Source organism: Salvia splendens, chromosome 2 (genome assembly GCF_004379255.2).
Source record: "Salvia splendens isolate huo1 chromosome 2, SspV2, whole genome shotgun sequence".
NCBI classification, from domain to species: Eukaryota; Viridiplantae; Streptophyta; class Magnoliopsida; order Lamiales; family Lamiaceae; genus Salvia; species Salvia splendens.
In genome coordinates, this window is record NC_056033.1 from 7,008,834 (window position 1) to 7,026,407 (window position 17,574).

Sequence of the window (17,574 nt, forward strand, 5' to 3'; positions counted from 1 at the left end):
CATCTTCGACAATCATGTTGTGCATGATTATACAGGCATACATTATATCAGCAATGCAGTCGACGTGCCACAAACGCGTTGGCCCCTTAACTGCCGCCCATCGAGCCTGGAGCACACCAAATGCGAGTTCCACGTCCTTGCGCGCCGACTCTTGCCGTGCCGCAAAGTATCCATTCTTCTCATCTCCTGGGCATCGGATCGTCTTCACAAAGACGGGCCACCTAGGGTATATCCCATCCGTCAAGTAGTAGCCCATATCATGTCGGTTGTCGTTGGCGACAAAACTGATGGCTGGACCGACACCCTGACACTGCTCGTTGAAAAGTGGCGACGAGTTGAGGACGTTGAGGTCATTGTTCGAACCAGCTATCCCAAAATACGCATGCCAAATCCACAGCCGGTAATCAGCTACGGCCTCGAGGATCATCGTGGGATTCTTTCCCTTGTAGCCGGTAGTGTACATCCCCTTCCAGGCGGCGGGGCAGTTCTTCCACTCCCAATGCATACAATCTATGCTGCCAAACATCCCTGGGAACCCATGCTGTTCCCCGTGCATTCGCAGCAGATCCCGGCAGTCATCGGGGGTAGGGCTTCGAAGGTACTGATCACCGAATATTTCAATCACGCCCTGACAGAAATACTTCATACACTCCAGGGCAGTCGTCTCACCGATGTGGAGGTACTCGTCCCACATGTCTGCAGCGCCTCCGTAGGCCAACTGCCGGATTGCCGCAGTGCACTTTTGAATAGGAGTGTGGCCGGGTCTGCCAGACGCATCGTGCCTAAAGCGGAAATACAGATATCGTTGCTCCAATCCGTTAACAATACGCATAAACAGGGACCTGCGCATCCTAAAACGGCGCCTGAAAAGGTTGGCGTTGAACCGCTGCTCCTGTGCGAAGTAGTCTTCGTATAGGCGCTGATGTGCAGCTACGTGATCACGATCAATCACCGCTCGGCGGTGTACCACTGGTCGAGGTCGAGGTACCGCCGGCTGCAAGGCCCTCTGCATCCATTGATCAATCTCACGGTTCGTATAGGCCTCTAGCGCTTCGTTCATTATACGCTCGTACTCCTCAGCATCCCCACCACTCCCACCACTACCACCGGCGTTACTCATTTCTAGGTGTTGATCTTGTACAGAAATTAAGATAGAGAGAGTACTCGTTAATACAAGTGGTGCGAATGAATATGACGGGCAAGTCGCGTATATATAGTGTTTCGGGAAAAAAAATTAAAAATTCGCGCTAGGCGGTGCGCTGGGCGATCCGGACGCTGCAATAGCACCTAGCGGATCGCCTAGCGCACGGCCTAGCGCCACGGAACCGCCGAGCGCTAGGCGGTTTTTTTTCGCGAAAATCGCTGGGCGGCTGCAATAGACCGCCTAGCGCACCGCCTAGCGCCAGCGCTCGGCTAAGCGGTGCGCTAGGCGCTATTGTGGATGCTCTTATGGTGTTTTGCATATGCGATTGGGCTTTTGAAATTGTGTTTGGCTAGATGGTGGGTTCCGTTTGTAGCAAAAGTGAAGCTACAGGAGGAAATTAGCCCTTTAATTTGCTATTTATTTTCAGATGTTCAATATATGTAGGTGGTATTCAATTTGCTAAATAAGTTAGTCAATCGTGAAATACAATATGAGATAAATCAAAATAAAGTTTGTCTAAGATTAAATTAGTCATTTGGTTTTTTGGCTACATTATTTTCTTAGCATTTTGACCCAAAAGGTTTCAATTCCTTATGATCTGAGTTACACTCCTATCCAATTTTTCCAATTCCCTTTCTATTTGGCATAGTGGTAGTTAGGTAGGGGGTTAATGTCTGGATTGAAGGACGTGAGTTCGAGTCCATCATATCACAACTTTAAAAATTTATTTTTATTTATCAATTAAAAAATAAATTGAGATAATATCACCTTTACTTGTATTTATATATTAGTCTCTTAAATTATTGCGTAAATATGCATATGTCATGTTGGTACGTTGGCGGCTTACTTGAGCATACAGTACTTTTTACATTAGTCAATGCAGATGAACATTTTGCATGTTTATGAAAATAAATCCGATATATTATAAGCATAACTTGAGAAGGAAATGAACCGTGAGCCCATAGCTTCACCTTTTATTTGACGATTCGAATTTTTAAAATACTGGATCCAATATGCTAAACAAGGAGATATCATTTTATCTAGGTATAACTAATTGAATATTGACCCTCATGAAACACATTATTTATTCTTTGCCCCAAACACTAGGCAACTAGAAAACCCAAAAATGAGTAAAGGACATTGTGAATGGGAACTTTTTTTTTCTTTACATTATTAAAAGGAGGAATTGTTTATAATAGAATTTTCTCTATTTAAGGCAGCGGTGAATTGAAACTCCAAAATCCAAACAGCAATTTCGAATTAAAGTGGGGCAGCTTTTCAAGAATGTAAGTTGATAATAGTGATAATCCTAATCCTAATTTGCATTACCCATTGCTCAAATCATGTCTTATAATCATTAATTAGTTTTTTTTTCTTCCTGTTTTAGTTCACATTTTGCTGGTGAGAGTGAAGCTGCATAATTCCATGCAACGATGTTCAATTGCATCAGAAATTGCTTTAGCAATAGCATTAGAGATAACGGTATGACTTTAAACGCCCTTACTTATTAGTATGTTTCATGTCTAAAATGCAAGTGATTTGTGCAGTCAAGGGTTGTAGGATTGTACAACTACTGTGGTCCGACACATTAATGCGACGGGCATTTTTTGTTTTACAACCATTTTTGACGGATGTTTGGAAACTAAGCTTCACTCATGCCGCCGCAATCGTCAACATATGGGAAGGAACAAGCCTCATGCTACCCGCCGTCTTTCAGCTCCTCGCCGACAAGTATCTCGGAAATTTTAAGGTGGTCGTCATCTCTACCGTCTCCTCTACTCTGGTGAGTCCATATCTATATCACTATGAAAAGATAAATTGTCAAAAAAATACATAAAGTTTGATCAAATTCTGGTATGTCCCGTAACTTTAAAAATCTCATACGACTATATCTAAAATTCATGGTTTTCTGGCTGGTTTTCAATGTTATGTGACGAACTAGAATTAACCAAACTTTATGGTATTTTGTCAATTTTGCTCCATCTCATCTTTGAAAATCTCATGGGATGATCGACACTAAATCTAAAATTTATGGCTGATTTTCAAAGTTACGTACTAAAATTTGACCAAATTTTATGGTTTCTTGATTGCAGGGTATCGTTTTTGTTACAATGTCGTTGCCACCGGTTCTGGGCATGGGTCCATGCAAGGAATACAATGAAACATGTGTAGGGAATACGCAAAGAGGCCTATTGTACCTCGGAGTGGCGTTAACGGCTATCGGACGAGGCGGGCTGACCGTGAGTGTGCCTTGTTTGCACGATGAACAGACCAGCCAGGGGGGACAATTTAAATTGTGTGGTCTTGTGCAAAAGCATGGCTCGACAGCACAGAACCTTTGCGTATACGCAATTGGACTTGTTATAATTTCACTGATATCGTCGTGGACTTTCCGGTTTGGGTTTCCGGCAATCTTCGCCGCCTTTGTAACCGTTACCTTTTTGGGCGGATGGTCGTCTTACACAAAAACCGGTCCCAAGGACGAAGGGAGTTTGCTCTCTACACTCTTCAAAGCGTTCACCCCTTGCAGGTTAAATAATTCCGTTAAATAATCATTGTTAATAAAATGGGCCCCACTATTTCAACCATGTGGTCTCTTTTTTTTACTCTTTCTTTTACTAATTTTAGTCAAATTTCACAAAATTAGTCCACTTTCTATCTAATTTTATACAGAAATCATCAAGAAAACGAAGGTGGTCGCAAGGAGTCCAGTTTTATGCGGCACATCACCGGCATCTCAATCAACTTCATCATCTTAGGCATTGTCTCCGCGCTCGGAAACACCTTCTTCGTCTCCCAAGCGAACTATATGAAGCGCAAATTCCTATTTATGACCATTCCACTCGCCGTATTCCAGCTGCCGATGCTGATCGCCCTAGCCGCCGCCCCGTGCATATGCGCGATGTGTGCGTTCCTCCAATGCGCGAACAAATACTGCAACTTCTGCGTGCCAAGATGCCTGCGCACGATCCCATCGATCGTGGGCGTGGCGGTGGCCATGGCGCACGCGATACTCTGCTGCGTGGTAGCCGCGGCGGTGGTGAAGCGCAAGCATGCCATGTGGCTGGTGTTCCAGTTCTACTTGGTGGCGTGCGTGGATGTGTTTTTTAGGAGCAGCATCGAGGCGTACTACCACGCGCAGGCACCGAGCACGCTGAGAGACTACCACGATGTGTACACGGATTTCGTGACGGGGGTTGGGTATTTTAGTAGTGTGGTTTTGGTGGCGATTGTGGGAAGGGTGAGTGAGGGGGAGGGGAAGGGGAAGAAGAGTTGGTTTGGGGAGACGGTGGGTGAGAGCCGTTTGGATCGGTATTATTGGCTGCTGGCGGTCTTGGGGACTTTGAGTTTGGCTGGATTTTGGGTGATGGTTCCGTTTTGCATAGGCAGGGTTGACAAATCGCCCGCGAATGACGATAACGATAGTAACAGACTTCGTCACCAATCTTCTTGTTGCTTCGGGCGTTACTGATGGAGTAACTTTTTTTTTTTTTTTTGTATTAATAATGTCATATAGTAATACTATGGATTTTATCCTTCTTCCTCTGTTGATATTTAAATACTTCTTGTGTATGTTTGGAATTCCTGTTATCGTCTAGTGATATGCAGCAGCCAGCTGAAGTTACAGACATAATAGATTTATAATCAATATTGTGCAAAACTAACTTGTGTAGATTTCTTCCTTGATTAATTAGTCTCTGCATCCTCTACTTTCGGTATTCACGTCCGATTGAACATCTATCACGTTTCTCGGACCAAGACTGTTCTGTTTTCACATGTTTAAAATATTATAACCTCTTACTATTTTTTTTAACAATACATACATATAGATTTTGGGGCTAAGAGAATTCAATTCCATGTAGCAAGTCCTGAGCGGTAACCAACTCCCCCACGATAAGTATTACTGAAAATCTATACTAATTACTCATTTTATGACTGAATAACATAAATCTATAGTAATTACTCAGATAGCTGATGGGCCTCGGAGCCACACGTGCCTTCCTCCCTAGATTAGAAGTCAACTAAATATTACTATAATTTAAATAATAATTTTCACTTAGTTTTATAATGTTGTAGCGCTAACAAGACTATAAGAACACTTACAATGGTTCGAGGCTATTTCATACCCTATCTCACAGCCTATCTTATTTCCTTATGTACAAAAACATTTAATCCCATAACATATCTCTCTATAATGTGCAACCTATCTCTTGCCTATTCCACAACTCATCTCATTTTCATATCATCATTATTTTATTTATATTTTTTGTAAATGTTGTTTAATAAAATTATTGGCCCACTAATAAAGCTCATTTACACCAATTAAAAACAAATGAAAACCTAATTCACTATTCATCTTCTTCTCCATTAAAAAACTTCTCTGCGTAATTCTCTTTATATAATTCTTCTCTCCTTCTTCATACTACAACCTCTCTCCTTCAAACAAAACAAAAAAAATGGGGCAGTCGCCGATCTCGGCGCCCAAATCGTGTGCGGTGCCCGAGCGCTCGGCGGTGGGGTACCCGATGGCCAACTTGTTCGCCAAAATGTGTGTCAATCGGCACCTCATTGAGGATGCTCTAATAGGAAGTTGTTTAGTAGATAAAAAAAAATAAAAGATTCAATTTCAAGTGAGCTTAATTTCTTGAACTCCACTCCGTACTAGATACCAAAGGTTCAAGTCATTGTTTTAAAGTGACGTGGAATTTATTTGCATAATTTCGTGTGATGATGCTTTAAATTGATGTGGAATTTATTTTCATAATTTATCAATGTGTGATGAAGTAGGTGTAGGATGGAACTTTGTGACATAAATATAGCTTTGAGTGTTAGATTGATCAAAATTAAATTGTTTAGAGATTGTGCTAGATTGAATATGTGTGTGATTACTTGAAATTATAATTATCACATGGAGGGCATCTGTGGATACCGTTCTCGTCTAATTTACACTGACATGGTTATTTTGTTTTATTCATTTAATTTTATTATAACCCCATAAAAACTACTTATATTATATCATTAATTTTACAAAATATAGATATATTAAAGCCAATTTATTATTTTATCCATTTATTAAAGTTATAACATACAGAATGAACATATCAACTTTTGATTGTTACGTAATTTGTAAAATTAACACAACTAAACAAGAACAAGCTAGGCTCATAGATTGTGCTATAGTACTACAGTCTATACTAAGAGCATCTCCAATAGGTTAGGACGTCAAATAGCCCTCAAATAGCCTTCACACTGCCACATCATCAGCACTACAATTCTCCTGCCACATCAGCTTGCCACATCAACTGGACATCAAATAGCCCTTACATAGCCTTCACACTACCTATCCACATCACTAATAACAATTATCTATACATATATAAAAGTTGAGTTTTGGGGGCATTTTGGGAATTAAAAATTTTGGTTTGGGATTATAATGTGCCATTATAAATATTTAAATAAAATTATAATGTGTACGGTTTTTATTGTTGTTATAATAAATTAATTTACACTTCCAGGAAGGCACTTCGAATATTTATAAGTATTACGTAATTAATCAATTAAAAGCATAAATGATGAATGTGTCGGTTAAATTTTTTAAGTTAAAAACTTAAAAGAAATTAAAGTCTCTTGAGGAACATTATAAAATAAAATTAAACCATTCTCTATCCAATAATGACATAACGTTCTTAACGGAAATAATTAAATTGAAACAGTCAACTATCTTATTTGTATTTAATGTACATAATAACGTTTATTAAATTTTCAGTATTTATTTCACAATTTTAACCCTTATTTTAAAATTATTTCACATACTTTGGAGGTCCAATGTTTCTATGACTTGTCATTTGACATTATGTAGGGAAAAAATTATTATAAGAACCTTGCTCTTGATGCCTCGGTTAGTTATCCAGCAAGGAATGAGAAGAAGAGGAGACGTGGGAAGAAAACAAGAGGTTACGAAGAGAAGAAACGTTTAAGGACAATAGGGAAGAGAGATTGATCTTTCATTTTATGTTGATAATAATAATATGATGATGCACAAACTCATAATTATATGTAAAGCATTTAATATTAATATCCTAACCACAGAACTCATCGAATACACGTGTAGTAGTATTAAATAGAATAATGTGGTTTGGTATTTTAATAATGACTTTTGAGAGTTTTATATTTTTTCCCCAATTTTTGAGATTGCCTTGAAATTTTTTTACTTTTTCTAACGGTGGATGTTTCTCTAAATATGACATAGAATAGAATTGTAGGTCGATTAGGTTTCTCCACTAATTAAAATGATGCCTCATGCTTCATTTTTTCCCTATAAATATGACATTAGATGATTTGATCTATCCACACATACCTACTTACCTTATACAGCTTAAGCTTCATCTTTTTGTTCTTCCCACAAGTAGCAAGGTTGATACCATGGAACCATTCCACACCTTGCTCGATGATCTACAACTAACGAAAACTAATTCGATTATCAAAGTCCGTTGTATCTATGTCTATGAAGGTGCCGCTCCTAAAGACAAAACCAATATCGTGAGTTTAGAATGTGTGCTTCACGATCGAATGGTATGTTGTTTTGTGCGTTTTAGATATGTTTTTGCAAGTTATATGAAACCATTACCTATGGACTTTTTGTGTTGAGGGCACAAGGATTCAAGCAACTATTCCACGAATTCTACACGTAAGGTTTGGTGCACTAATTAGGGAAGGGGGTATATTTCGTATACGCAATTTTCTCGTGAGGCAAAATCGGCCTCGCAATCCAGTTACAAATCATGCATACCACATTAAGATGATTTCAAGCACACAAATGATTGCAGTTAATGAGCCTCAATTTCCAAAAATGCTTTTAAATTTGAAGTCATTTGAAGAGATTACGCAGATTGGTAATGTATGTGATGAACCACTTTTTGGTAAGTTTAGCATCTTTAACTTTACTTTACACTTTAAAAAAAAAAAAAACTTTAAAACTTTACTTTACACTTTTTTTTGTCCACGATTCTTACCTTCATATTTTTTGCAGATATCATTGGTGTGGTTGTCGACACTGGAAAAATTGTTATGCATTCTACATCTAGACTCATCGAAATCCGGCTATCAAATTCCGAGTAAGTGTTGAAAATTGTCTCGCTTTGTTATTTTTATAACGTATTTGAATCCCTTTTTCCACAGCCATAACATGCTTTTTTGCACATTGTGGGGAGATGCTGTTGATTCCGTTATGCCATTATGAATATTCTAATAAAATTTGATAATTTGAAAAGTTTTTAGAGAAATAACATAAATAGCATTCAAATGTCAACCTTACGTCGGGTTTATTGAGAGGTTTTTTTTTCTATTTCAAAAACTCTATGAATTCCTAGCCCTTTCTTCTTCCCACACATTTATGCCATTATTTTTCTATATTCCCATATAAATTCTGGTATAACTAAAGATAATGAGTATGGATGGGCACTTGCAAAACTCTTGCTTAGGCATAATATGCAAATTCTTGAGCTACTATTATTGTGGAATATCAATTACAACATGTAATCTGGCGGGGAGACGACTTGCAAGGATGGGTTCGAAATGTTCATCGGCATTAACATGTCAGACAATGGAAGAAACAGACTAGAGTTCATCGACAGAAATAGACTAGGCATATTCGTGTATTCTCATTGTATTGTTATACTTGTATTACATGTTTACAACCTCTTATTTATAGAAGAAACAAGTAGGGCATACAGGAAGGTTTTTTGAAGTATTCTTAGTTAAAATATCGATCTAATTTTGAATTTATTATTTTCCTTCCCTCCGTGATTTGTTTCATATTTTGGCCAATTCATGACAGAAATTGCGGCTGAGTAGCATATTAATAGTATTATAAATTGCGAGGAAAAAAGGGGAATTAATAGTATGAAATCATGGTTAACTCAATTTAGGTAAATTAATTATGTAGATGCTTATATTATTAACATATTTGACTAATACTACAATTTACTATTAATTACATTTACAAAATACCTAAAATGGAATATAATAATAGTATGAAATTAAGATTAACTCAATTGTGTTGTTTTAGAAACTGTACAATTTGTGTACTCTTTTCTTTCGTCTCTTCTTACTTTTTACATGTTCTTTATTTTTGTTGTGTATTTAATTAAAAACAAAATAAAATTTTTTATAAGTTATAAAAATTTAAAGTCTTAGTTGTGCCGTTTAACAATACTATGGTTTTTTCTATTTTAATTAAATCATTTTTATTAGCATTGGTTTCTTTTCCTCTACTTTTAAGTTAATCATTTTTCATATAAGTTACTATTACATACTCTCTCCGTCTCATAATAGATGACACACTTTGGGGATTTAAAAAGGGAGTTTTGGGAAAATTAACAAGAATGCCATTGTAATTATATTTAAATATATATAATAACTTTTGATGTATTAAATGTATGCATTATTATCTTAGCTTAGAGCTAAAAGGCTCCAATTGAACATAAATGTGAAACGCATTATTATTTCACGTATTAGAGCTAAAAGGCTCCAATTGAAAATGAAAACGTATACATTATTGTTTGAGGAATTAGAGCTAAAACTTTTCATTTGCACCCATGACCAATCAAAACTGATTTGGCTCTATATAAATAAATGGAAAACCCCCAAGAACAAGCACAAGTACATAAACAAAAAAGATAAATGGCGAAAATCTTAAGTGAGCAGCGGCAGCCGGAAACAACCATGTTCACCCATCCCTCGACCGCCGGCGTCATTCCGAAGATAATTGAGATCGATTTGTTTTCTTTCATTTGTAAAGGCTTCTCTATTTTTGCCTTAGCTTCAAAATATACATCGACTGTATGTATTTTTAGCATTTTTCAAAGATAAATAGAGAGAGAGACAGATAATTAGAACTCGTGATTGATAGTATTTGATTTAATTTATTTACGTTTAGTTAATTTAAATTAACTAACATTCATCTATATTGTAATTCAGTTTAGCCGATTAATAATAAATTATTATTATGCATATTTCAATAAAATTAGAAGTTGGAAATATTTTTTTGTTTTTATGATAATTAGGCGAAGAGGAAGTGAGAAAGTTTATGAAAATTAATACTAATACATATCTCCATATAATTGAGATGAAGGCAACGATTTAGATCCAGGGTTCAATATTTAGCGTTTAGGGTTTATGATTAATGGTTTAGGGTTCAAGTGTATTGAGCCATTCTAATTGATCTCAAATCTAGAAGATAATAGGGTTTAGGGTTTAGTATTTATGGTTTAGAGTTCAGAGTTTAGTATTTATGGTTTAGAGTTCAGAGTTTAGTATTTATGGTTTAGGATTCAAATATATCGAGCGAGCCACTCATATTGATCCAAAACTCTCTTTTATATATGTATAGATTTGCACAATTTTTTTTTAAAAAAAGAATGTCTTCATGTTTTTTTTAATTAAAATTGCACTTTCTTGATATGAGCATATAATCAGATTTGCAGCCAAGATTTAGGTAAAAAAACCTCTACTATCAGTAAGGATTGTCAAGTAGGCCGACCCAGTGTAAGATATCGAATACAGATCTAAAACCCTCAAAATAGAATAAGTGATCAACAAAGTAAAATTGAACTGGGCGGATGGAGAATTTTATAGATATTTGGTTCATTTGTTGGTCATGATGAGTATATTTTAAAGTTAAGGGTTTATGATTTAGGTTTCAAGGTTTGGGTTTTTAGTGTATAGGGTCACTATATTGCAATGAAATGAAGCTCGGCTAGGAAGTATCTCACCAGTGCAATCTTAAATTATTGCAACGTAAACTTGCTCCTGTAGTTATAACTCAACGGTTAATTCATATTTTCAAGGAATTAAAATGTTTTTTTAATTTTAAGTCTGATATTTAAATGTCAACACAAATATCTGTTGAAATTTTAATGTGATTGTATTGACATTTTTAAGAAAAGTTAGCATTTAAACGCACTCTTGTGGCCAGGTAGGGTTATTGTGATTGAAAAAGTATAATCCAAAGTAAGAGGATGTCGAATATTCTTTTGTTTATCATTTCACAAATTTTATTTCGCATAATGAAATAAATATGAAGAAATTAATATGACTTGTGCATCGCACGGGCGTGATACTAGTATAATTTAATTTACACTCGTATCAACATACGGAATTTAATTTACGAGACAAATACGGAAAATTCGAATAATAATATTAAAATTTAAAAAGTACATTAATTTTAAAAAAAAAGTACAATAATTAAAAAAATTACATTTAAAAAATTACATAAATTTGCATAAAAACTAACGCCTTGCAATCCTCCGCGCCCACAACTCTTCAACTAAATCCTTTTGCAGTCGAATATGAGCCTCCGTCTGACGCATGTCGGCATGTGCTTGGAGGAGGGCTTCTTCATCGTGCGGTACCCCACCTCGTACGTTGGCGGTGGTGACGCCGTGGCTTGGACCTGCTTCATTATCGTCGGTGGCCCAATCAGTCAGTTGTACACCTTCATCTTCGACGATCATGTTGTGCATGATAGTACAGGCGTACATTATACCTAGCATTCCCGGGAACCCGTACTGATCCCCGTGCATCCGCAGCAGATTCCGGCAATCTTCGGGGGTAGGCTTTCGGAGATACTGATCACCGAATACTTCGATCACGCCCTGGCAGAAATACTTCACACATTCGATGGCAGTCGTCTCACCGATGTGGAGGTATTCGTCCCACATGTCTGCCGCGGTGCCGTAGGCCAACTGCCTGATTGCCGCAGTGCACTTTTGAATAGGGGTGTGGCCGGGTCTGCCAGCCGCATCGTGCCTGAAGCGGAAATACAGATATCGCTGCTCCAATGCGTTAACAATACGCATAAATAAGTCCCGCCTCATCCTAAAACGACGCCTGAAATGGTTGGCGTCAAAACGCGGCTCCTCTGCGAAGTAATCTGTGAACAGGCGCTGATGTGCAGCTTCATGATCACGATGCACCACTTGTCGACGGTGGACAACTGGTCGTGGGCGAGGTGCCGCCGGCTGCATATAACTCTGCATCCATCGATCAACCTCACGGCTCGTATAGGCATCTAGCTCTTCGTTCATCATACGCTCGTACTCATCCGCATCCCCACCACTACCACCGGCATTACTCATTTCTTAAATTGATCTTGAACAGAAAGTAAGGTAGAGAGAATACTCGTTAAAACAAGTGGTGCGAATGAAAATGAGGTTCAACGCGCGTATATATAGTGTTTTCGAAAAACAAAAAAAAAATTTAAATCCGACGCCGGTTTGGCGCCGATCCGGGACGCACAATGGCGCCCGTGAGGATCGGCGTCGGAACCGGCGTCAGCGCGGAAATCGGCATGGCGACGCCGATTTCGCCGACGCCGGTTCCAATGGTTCGGCGTCAAACCGGCGTCGGCGAAAAATCAGTGTCGCGGTGGTGACGCCGGTTATTGGATAAAGAAGAAAATTTGCATTTGAATTTTGAACCAATAAATTCTACAGAAGACTCTATGATCGAGAAAATTTATGGTCTATGCAAATAGGACAAATTTTCACCTTATAATTTGACTCTTCGAAATTTTATTGCCACTCAAGTCGAACACATATAATCCAATAATATATAGCATAAAATTAAATATTTAGGTCAAATTGGAAATGCGCAGAAAATTAATGATAAATTCCAAATTCGATGGCTGCCTCCGCATTACATTAGTCAATTTTGAAGTACTCCCTCCGTCCCGAGCTACTCGCTTATTTCCTTTTCGGCACGGAGATTAAGGAATGAGTGTATAGGAAAGTCAAAAATGACGGCTATAGGTAAAAATTTTTACTAAAAATGGAAAGAGTGCAAGTAACTTGGGACGCCCAAAAAGGAAATACGTGCGAGTAGTGCGGGACGGAGGGAGTATCAGACAAAAAAATAATTATATAAATAAAATAAACGAAAATGATAATGTTGTTTACGCGTGATGCTTCCCGCTCACATACAAATATAAAATATGTATATATATATATACACACTATTTGAAAACAAAAATAAGAAGAAACACATTCCACGCATTCTGCAATACATAGGTGCGTCTCCTCACTCTCAATCATTTTTCTTCCTTTTCACTTTTTTCATTCTTCCCTTTTCACTTTTTTCATTCTTCCCTTTTCTTTTAGTTTTTGCTCTTTTTGTCATTTATTTTGGTGTAGTGTGTGTATTAGTTGGAATTCGATAGCTATAGCAATAATATTGTTTTTTAGAGTTGAATTCCAATTAATATAGAAACGGATAATTTTCATTTTTTTAAAAATTTTGTAATTGGATAAAAAACAGTGTATATCGAGTACATAATTGGTAGTTAAAAGGCAAAAGTGCTCAGAAATGCTGCATGAAGGCACACTGACTACCTCAAATGCGTGAATGCCTATACACGCATTTAATGGTGTGTGCTTTGGGCATTGCAACAGCGTGCTTAGTGGCTAAGCCCTTAAATGTGTGCTTTGGGCCGCCATTAAGGACACGACTGCCGATTTCCTCAGGCACGCGTATAGCCCACGAATGTTATATCATAACATCGTTAATTATGAACTTTTAGATTTTTACGTGAACAACTTTATTGTAAGCGTATGTTAAAAAAATATCTGAAAACTTAACTTTTTTCTAGCGTATTTCACAAATTGTTTAGCTATATAAAATAGGGTAATGTAGCTATATAAAATAGGGTAATGAAAAGCCGATCTATTTTGCGGTACTCTACGATGATTTTTTTTTTCTTCACACATAAAATGACATTTAAAAAAAAAGGTTAAGAGCGTTTTGTATTACCATCTTTTAGAACATTCAAGAAAATGTCCATAACATTGAAGAAGAAAAGAGTTTGAGGACACAAACACTATCAAACCCTTCTCAATTTTTTTACTAAAATGATATCTTTCAATGTGTTGATGTGATTAATTTGTATATAAGTTGATGTGATTTATTTGTGCAGTTAATTAGCATTAATGGCCTATGAGGATCAAACTTTCAGCCGCAGTGGGCCTTCACATCTCACCGCCGTTGATTGGTAACAGCCCACACTATACATGAGTCAAATATTTTTGAGTTCATTATAAATTTATAAATAAGGGACAATGGGCATTCACAATATATTTCAATTAATACGGGTGTATTTGATAAGTTAGTAATACAAGATAAAGAATTATATATGGACATTTCTAATTGTTTGATATCCTTCCTAATCTTACCAAAATTATAACCTTAACCATGTTTATGTAACCCACCAATTTGTCAAGTTAAGCCATGTTATTTAATATACTATAAAAATTTAGATAATTTCCGTTCTATCAAACAACAACGAAAAAAAATCATATCTTTGCATATCTTGACATGAAGCCCGTATTTCTTATCTTATTTTACATATATTCTCATATCTCATCTTTTTTTATCAAACGAGTCCTAAGTTGTTAATTATATATATAAAAAAATAATTTTCATTTGCTAAATTGAATTTCTGGCTCCGCCCCTACCTTATCTCCCATTATATATCCCATTTTGACTCAGCATAGATTTTTAAAAAATATAGAGTAAAGTTGGTTGAAAATACGAGACGATCTCACACCAGACTCTGTCTAATGACAGGAGCAACTTGAACCACAAAAGGTCAGTGTTAGCCAGCTTGGTCCAGGGAGTTTACACCTTGCAACATGACCAACGACATAACCGGAAATACCCATACGCCCTGGCCCATCCGTGGTGGGACTCTTTCAACTTCCAAGTCTACCAACGCCTCGTAGACAACAATGACGGCTCGATTTTTGGGGTGGTCTTCAGGTTACTAAGCTCCTGCCACCAAACCGGCGGGCCACCGCAATACGTGATTGCATTCCGCGGCACGATCATGAAGCCGGAAAACTGGGAAGAGGACGTCAAGCTGAACGTGAAAGTCGTCCTCAACCGCATCCAGAAGAGCAATCGTTTTCGGACAGCGCTAGAAGCAGCCACCCAGGCGATCCAGATAGAGCACAAATGCGTCTGGCTGGTAGGGCATTCCCTGGGATCGTCGCTAGCACTGGCGGTCGGGCGGGAAATAGTGAAGAAATTCAAAGTCCGTCTCGAGACGTACTTGTTTAACCCGCCCTTTATCTCTCTGCCGATCGAGCGAATCAAGAACAACAAGGTGAAGACTGGGATTAGGTATCTCACCAGTTTCGTGACTGCTGGCTTAACTCAGTTAACTGCTGCTGCTGCTGTTGCGGTTACTACTGAGACTAGTAAAAAGGACTATTTTGCAATGCTGTCAACATGGGTCCCGTATGTATTTATCAACCGGGCGGATCCAATATGCTCGGAATATGCTGGGTATTTTAAGAACAGGGAGTCAATGGAGGCGATCGGGGCGGGGAAGATTGTGAGGATTGCCACCAAAAGATCCGTTTTGAGCATGTTTTCGTCGCATGAACCGCTACATCTTCTTCCTTGTGCTCATATCACTCTCAACGTTACGGCGGCGACAAGGTTTAAGGAGGCTCATGGGATTTGCAAAGAGTGGCTTAAGTTTAAGGAGGCTCATGGGATTGACCAATGGTGGAGGCGTGATTTGAAGGTGGAGTGCAAGCAATACCAATACAAATAACCTCACACCCAATTAATTATAAATTGTTTTGCTTAATTAATTGTATGCGACACACCAGCATTATCAGACATTCTATACTCTTTTCCTCCCGCAATACATTTGACTTGATGCGGGTTTAAAAAAATGTAAAAGAAAATGAGTTTAAAAAATTAGTAAAATAAAAGTTTAATTTTTATTCACTCTTTGTTCTATAAAAAAAATGACACGTTTTTCTTTAGGTATATCTAATAAAAATGACACATTTCCTAAAATGGAAACAAGAGTACCATCTCTATTATATTTTCCTATCACACTCTATTTGATACTCTCTTCTCCTTATTAGTGTTAAGTCATATTCTTGGTTGAATTATATCATTCCAGTTGGGTCATTTTTGTGGCTAAATACAACTCTTAACTTCTCTTATTTTATTTCTTACAACTCTTCTACTTTGATCTCAGTCCACTTAACTCATTAAATATTTATATTTCTTAACCTCCGTATTTAAAAGAAATGCCCAAAATTAAGACTCCGTGTAAAGAAGAAAGTACATATTATGTTGGGTATAATATTTTATGCATTATTGTTGTAAAAAGGAAATAAATAAAAAGAAAAAAAATCAGACTTCAAATTTTCTATATTTTGTAAAATTAATTACGTAAATAACAATTTTTACGGTATCGATGAACTAATCGGAAATGATGGTAATAGATAATCCTCCATGTGCTGATATTAATATGGAGTAATCACGTTATCACGTACCTATTCAATCCGGGTACAATTTAAATTTTGACCAGTGATCAACACTCAAAACAATATTTATATCGGAAAGTTCGATGCTACTTCATAACATGTTGAGGAATTATGTAATTAAATTTAAATGTTGATCAACACTTCATAACAAGACTATGATAGGAGGTTGCTTGGCAGCATAGAAAGAAATAAAATATTTGATTTCAAATGAGTAATTTCTAATTACTATATTCCAAAGGCTGAAGTTATTGTTTTAAAGTGACGTCAAATTTATTTGCATAATCTCTTCTCCCACAGTGAGTGGTGGGTGAGTACTACTAATTCTTCCAAAAAAAGGATTAATCCGCTTTAGGTAATACTACTACTCATGTTGAATAATTTATCTAGTTTAGGGGAAAATGGGTGGCGGTGTGGTGATGTTTGGCAGCGGAGGATTGTACATTTCACGGCGACGGCGTTGCTGCAAAATAGTGAGTGGACTAGAGAGGTTGCAAGTGGTCGAGCAAGTGGACAAGGAATTGAGCAAAGGCGATGAGAAGGCTGCTCTCAAACTCGTCAACGGCGATGACAAGGAATTGAACATAGGAGAGGGGGGGAAGGATTGGTGTATTTTACTTTGGAGAAGAAGAGTGTTTTAGTTGGATTAAAGGGGAATTAATTAGGGAGTAAAAAATCAGAATTAAAAGTCTAATTTGGTCAAAATCGGGATTAAATCCGTTGACCGTTAATTTTTAACGTAATAGTTAGTCCATGATCAAAATCGTAAAATGACCATATGTTTAGGATCAAAAAATCCAAAAGATAAAGTTTATGACCAAAATCGTAAAATGATCATATGTTCATGACCAATTTTGGCCATTACTCTTCCTAGTATATTTAAATATTGAAAAGATACATTATATAAATCGACAAGAAAATGTTAAAAATGAAAAAAAATCAGAAATTATGTTTGGGATCAGACATTATAAATTTTTCAATATTACTATTCTGACTTGTGGAGTAATTTATTTTTGATTTATTATTTAAAAACATACTTAAGTGGAAAATCTGACTTTAATTTTTTTCGACAAGTAAAAATGACCCGGC

General features: G+C 37.1%; 2 protein-coding genes across 2 annotated transcripts; both read left to right on the forward strand.

Annotated features, from left to right (window-relative positions):
- Positions 1 to 2,379: 2,379 nt before the first annotated feature.
- On the forward strand, positions 2,380 to 4,616 carry LOC121772321 (protein NRT1/ PTR FAMILY 5.11-like). The gene is made up of 5 exons (XM_042169371.1): positions 2,380 to 2,430; positions 2,510 to 2,626; positions 2,692 to 2,927; positions 3,238 to 3,674; positions 3,818 to 4,616. Exons 2-5 carry the CDS (start codon positions 2,578 to 2,580, stop codon positions 4,614 to 4,616), a joined length of 1,521 nt encoding a protein of 506 aa, XP_042025305.1. The 5' UTR covers positions 2,380 to 2,430; positions 2,510 to 2,577.
- Positions 4,617 to 13,182: 8,566 nt separating this feature from the next.
- LOC121769127 (GDSL esterase/lipase At4g10955-like) lies at positions 13,183 to 15,937 on the forward strand. Its single transcript, XM_042165829.1, has 3 exons — positions 13,183 to 13,212; positions 14,115 to 14,189; positions 14,765 to 15,937. The coding sequence occupies exons 2-3, from the start codon at positions 14,128 to 14,130 to the stop codon at positions 15,756 to 15,758; spliced, it is 1,056 nt and encodes a 351-aa protein (XP_042021763.1). The 5' UTR covers positions 13,183 to 13,212; positions 14,115 to 14,127; the 3' UTR covers positions 15,759 to 15,937.
- Positions 15,938 to 17,574: the final 1,637 nt, after the last annotated feature.

What these genes read in the sequence shown, in the direction of transcription:
- LOC121772321 (XM_042169371.1), top strand. Translation starts at nt 2,578, where the DNA reads ATGTTCAATTGCATCAGAAATTGCTTTAGCAATAGCATTAGAGATAAC. An exon ending in CAATAGCATTAGAGATAACG is followed by an intron (nt 2,627 to 2,691) that starts GTATGACTTTAA and finishes TGATTTGTGCAG; the next exon opens with TCAAGGGTTGTAGGATTGTA. An exon ending in CTACCGTCTCCTCTACTCTG is followed by an intron (nt 2,928 to 3,237) that starts GTGAGTCCATAT and finishes TCTTGATTGCAG; the next exon opens with GGTATCGTTTTTGTTACAAT.
- LOC121769127 (XM_042165829.1), top strand. Translation starts at nt 14,128, where the DNA reads ATGGCCTATGAGGATCAAACTTTCAGCCGCAGTGGGCCTTCACATCTC. An exon ending in CATCTCACCGCCGTTGATTG is followed by an intron (nt 14,190 to 14,764) that starts GTAACAGCCCAC and finishes GTCTAATGACAG; the next exon opens with GAGCAACTTGAACCACAAAA.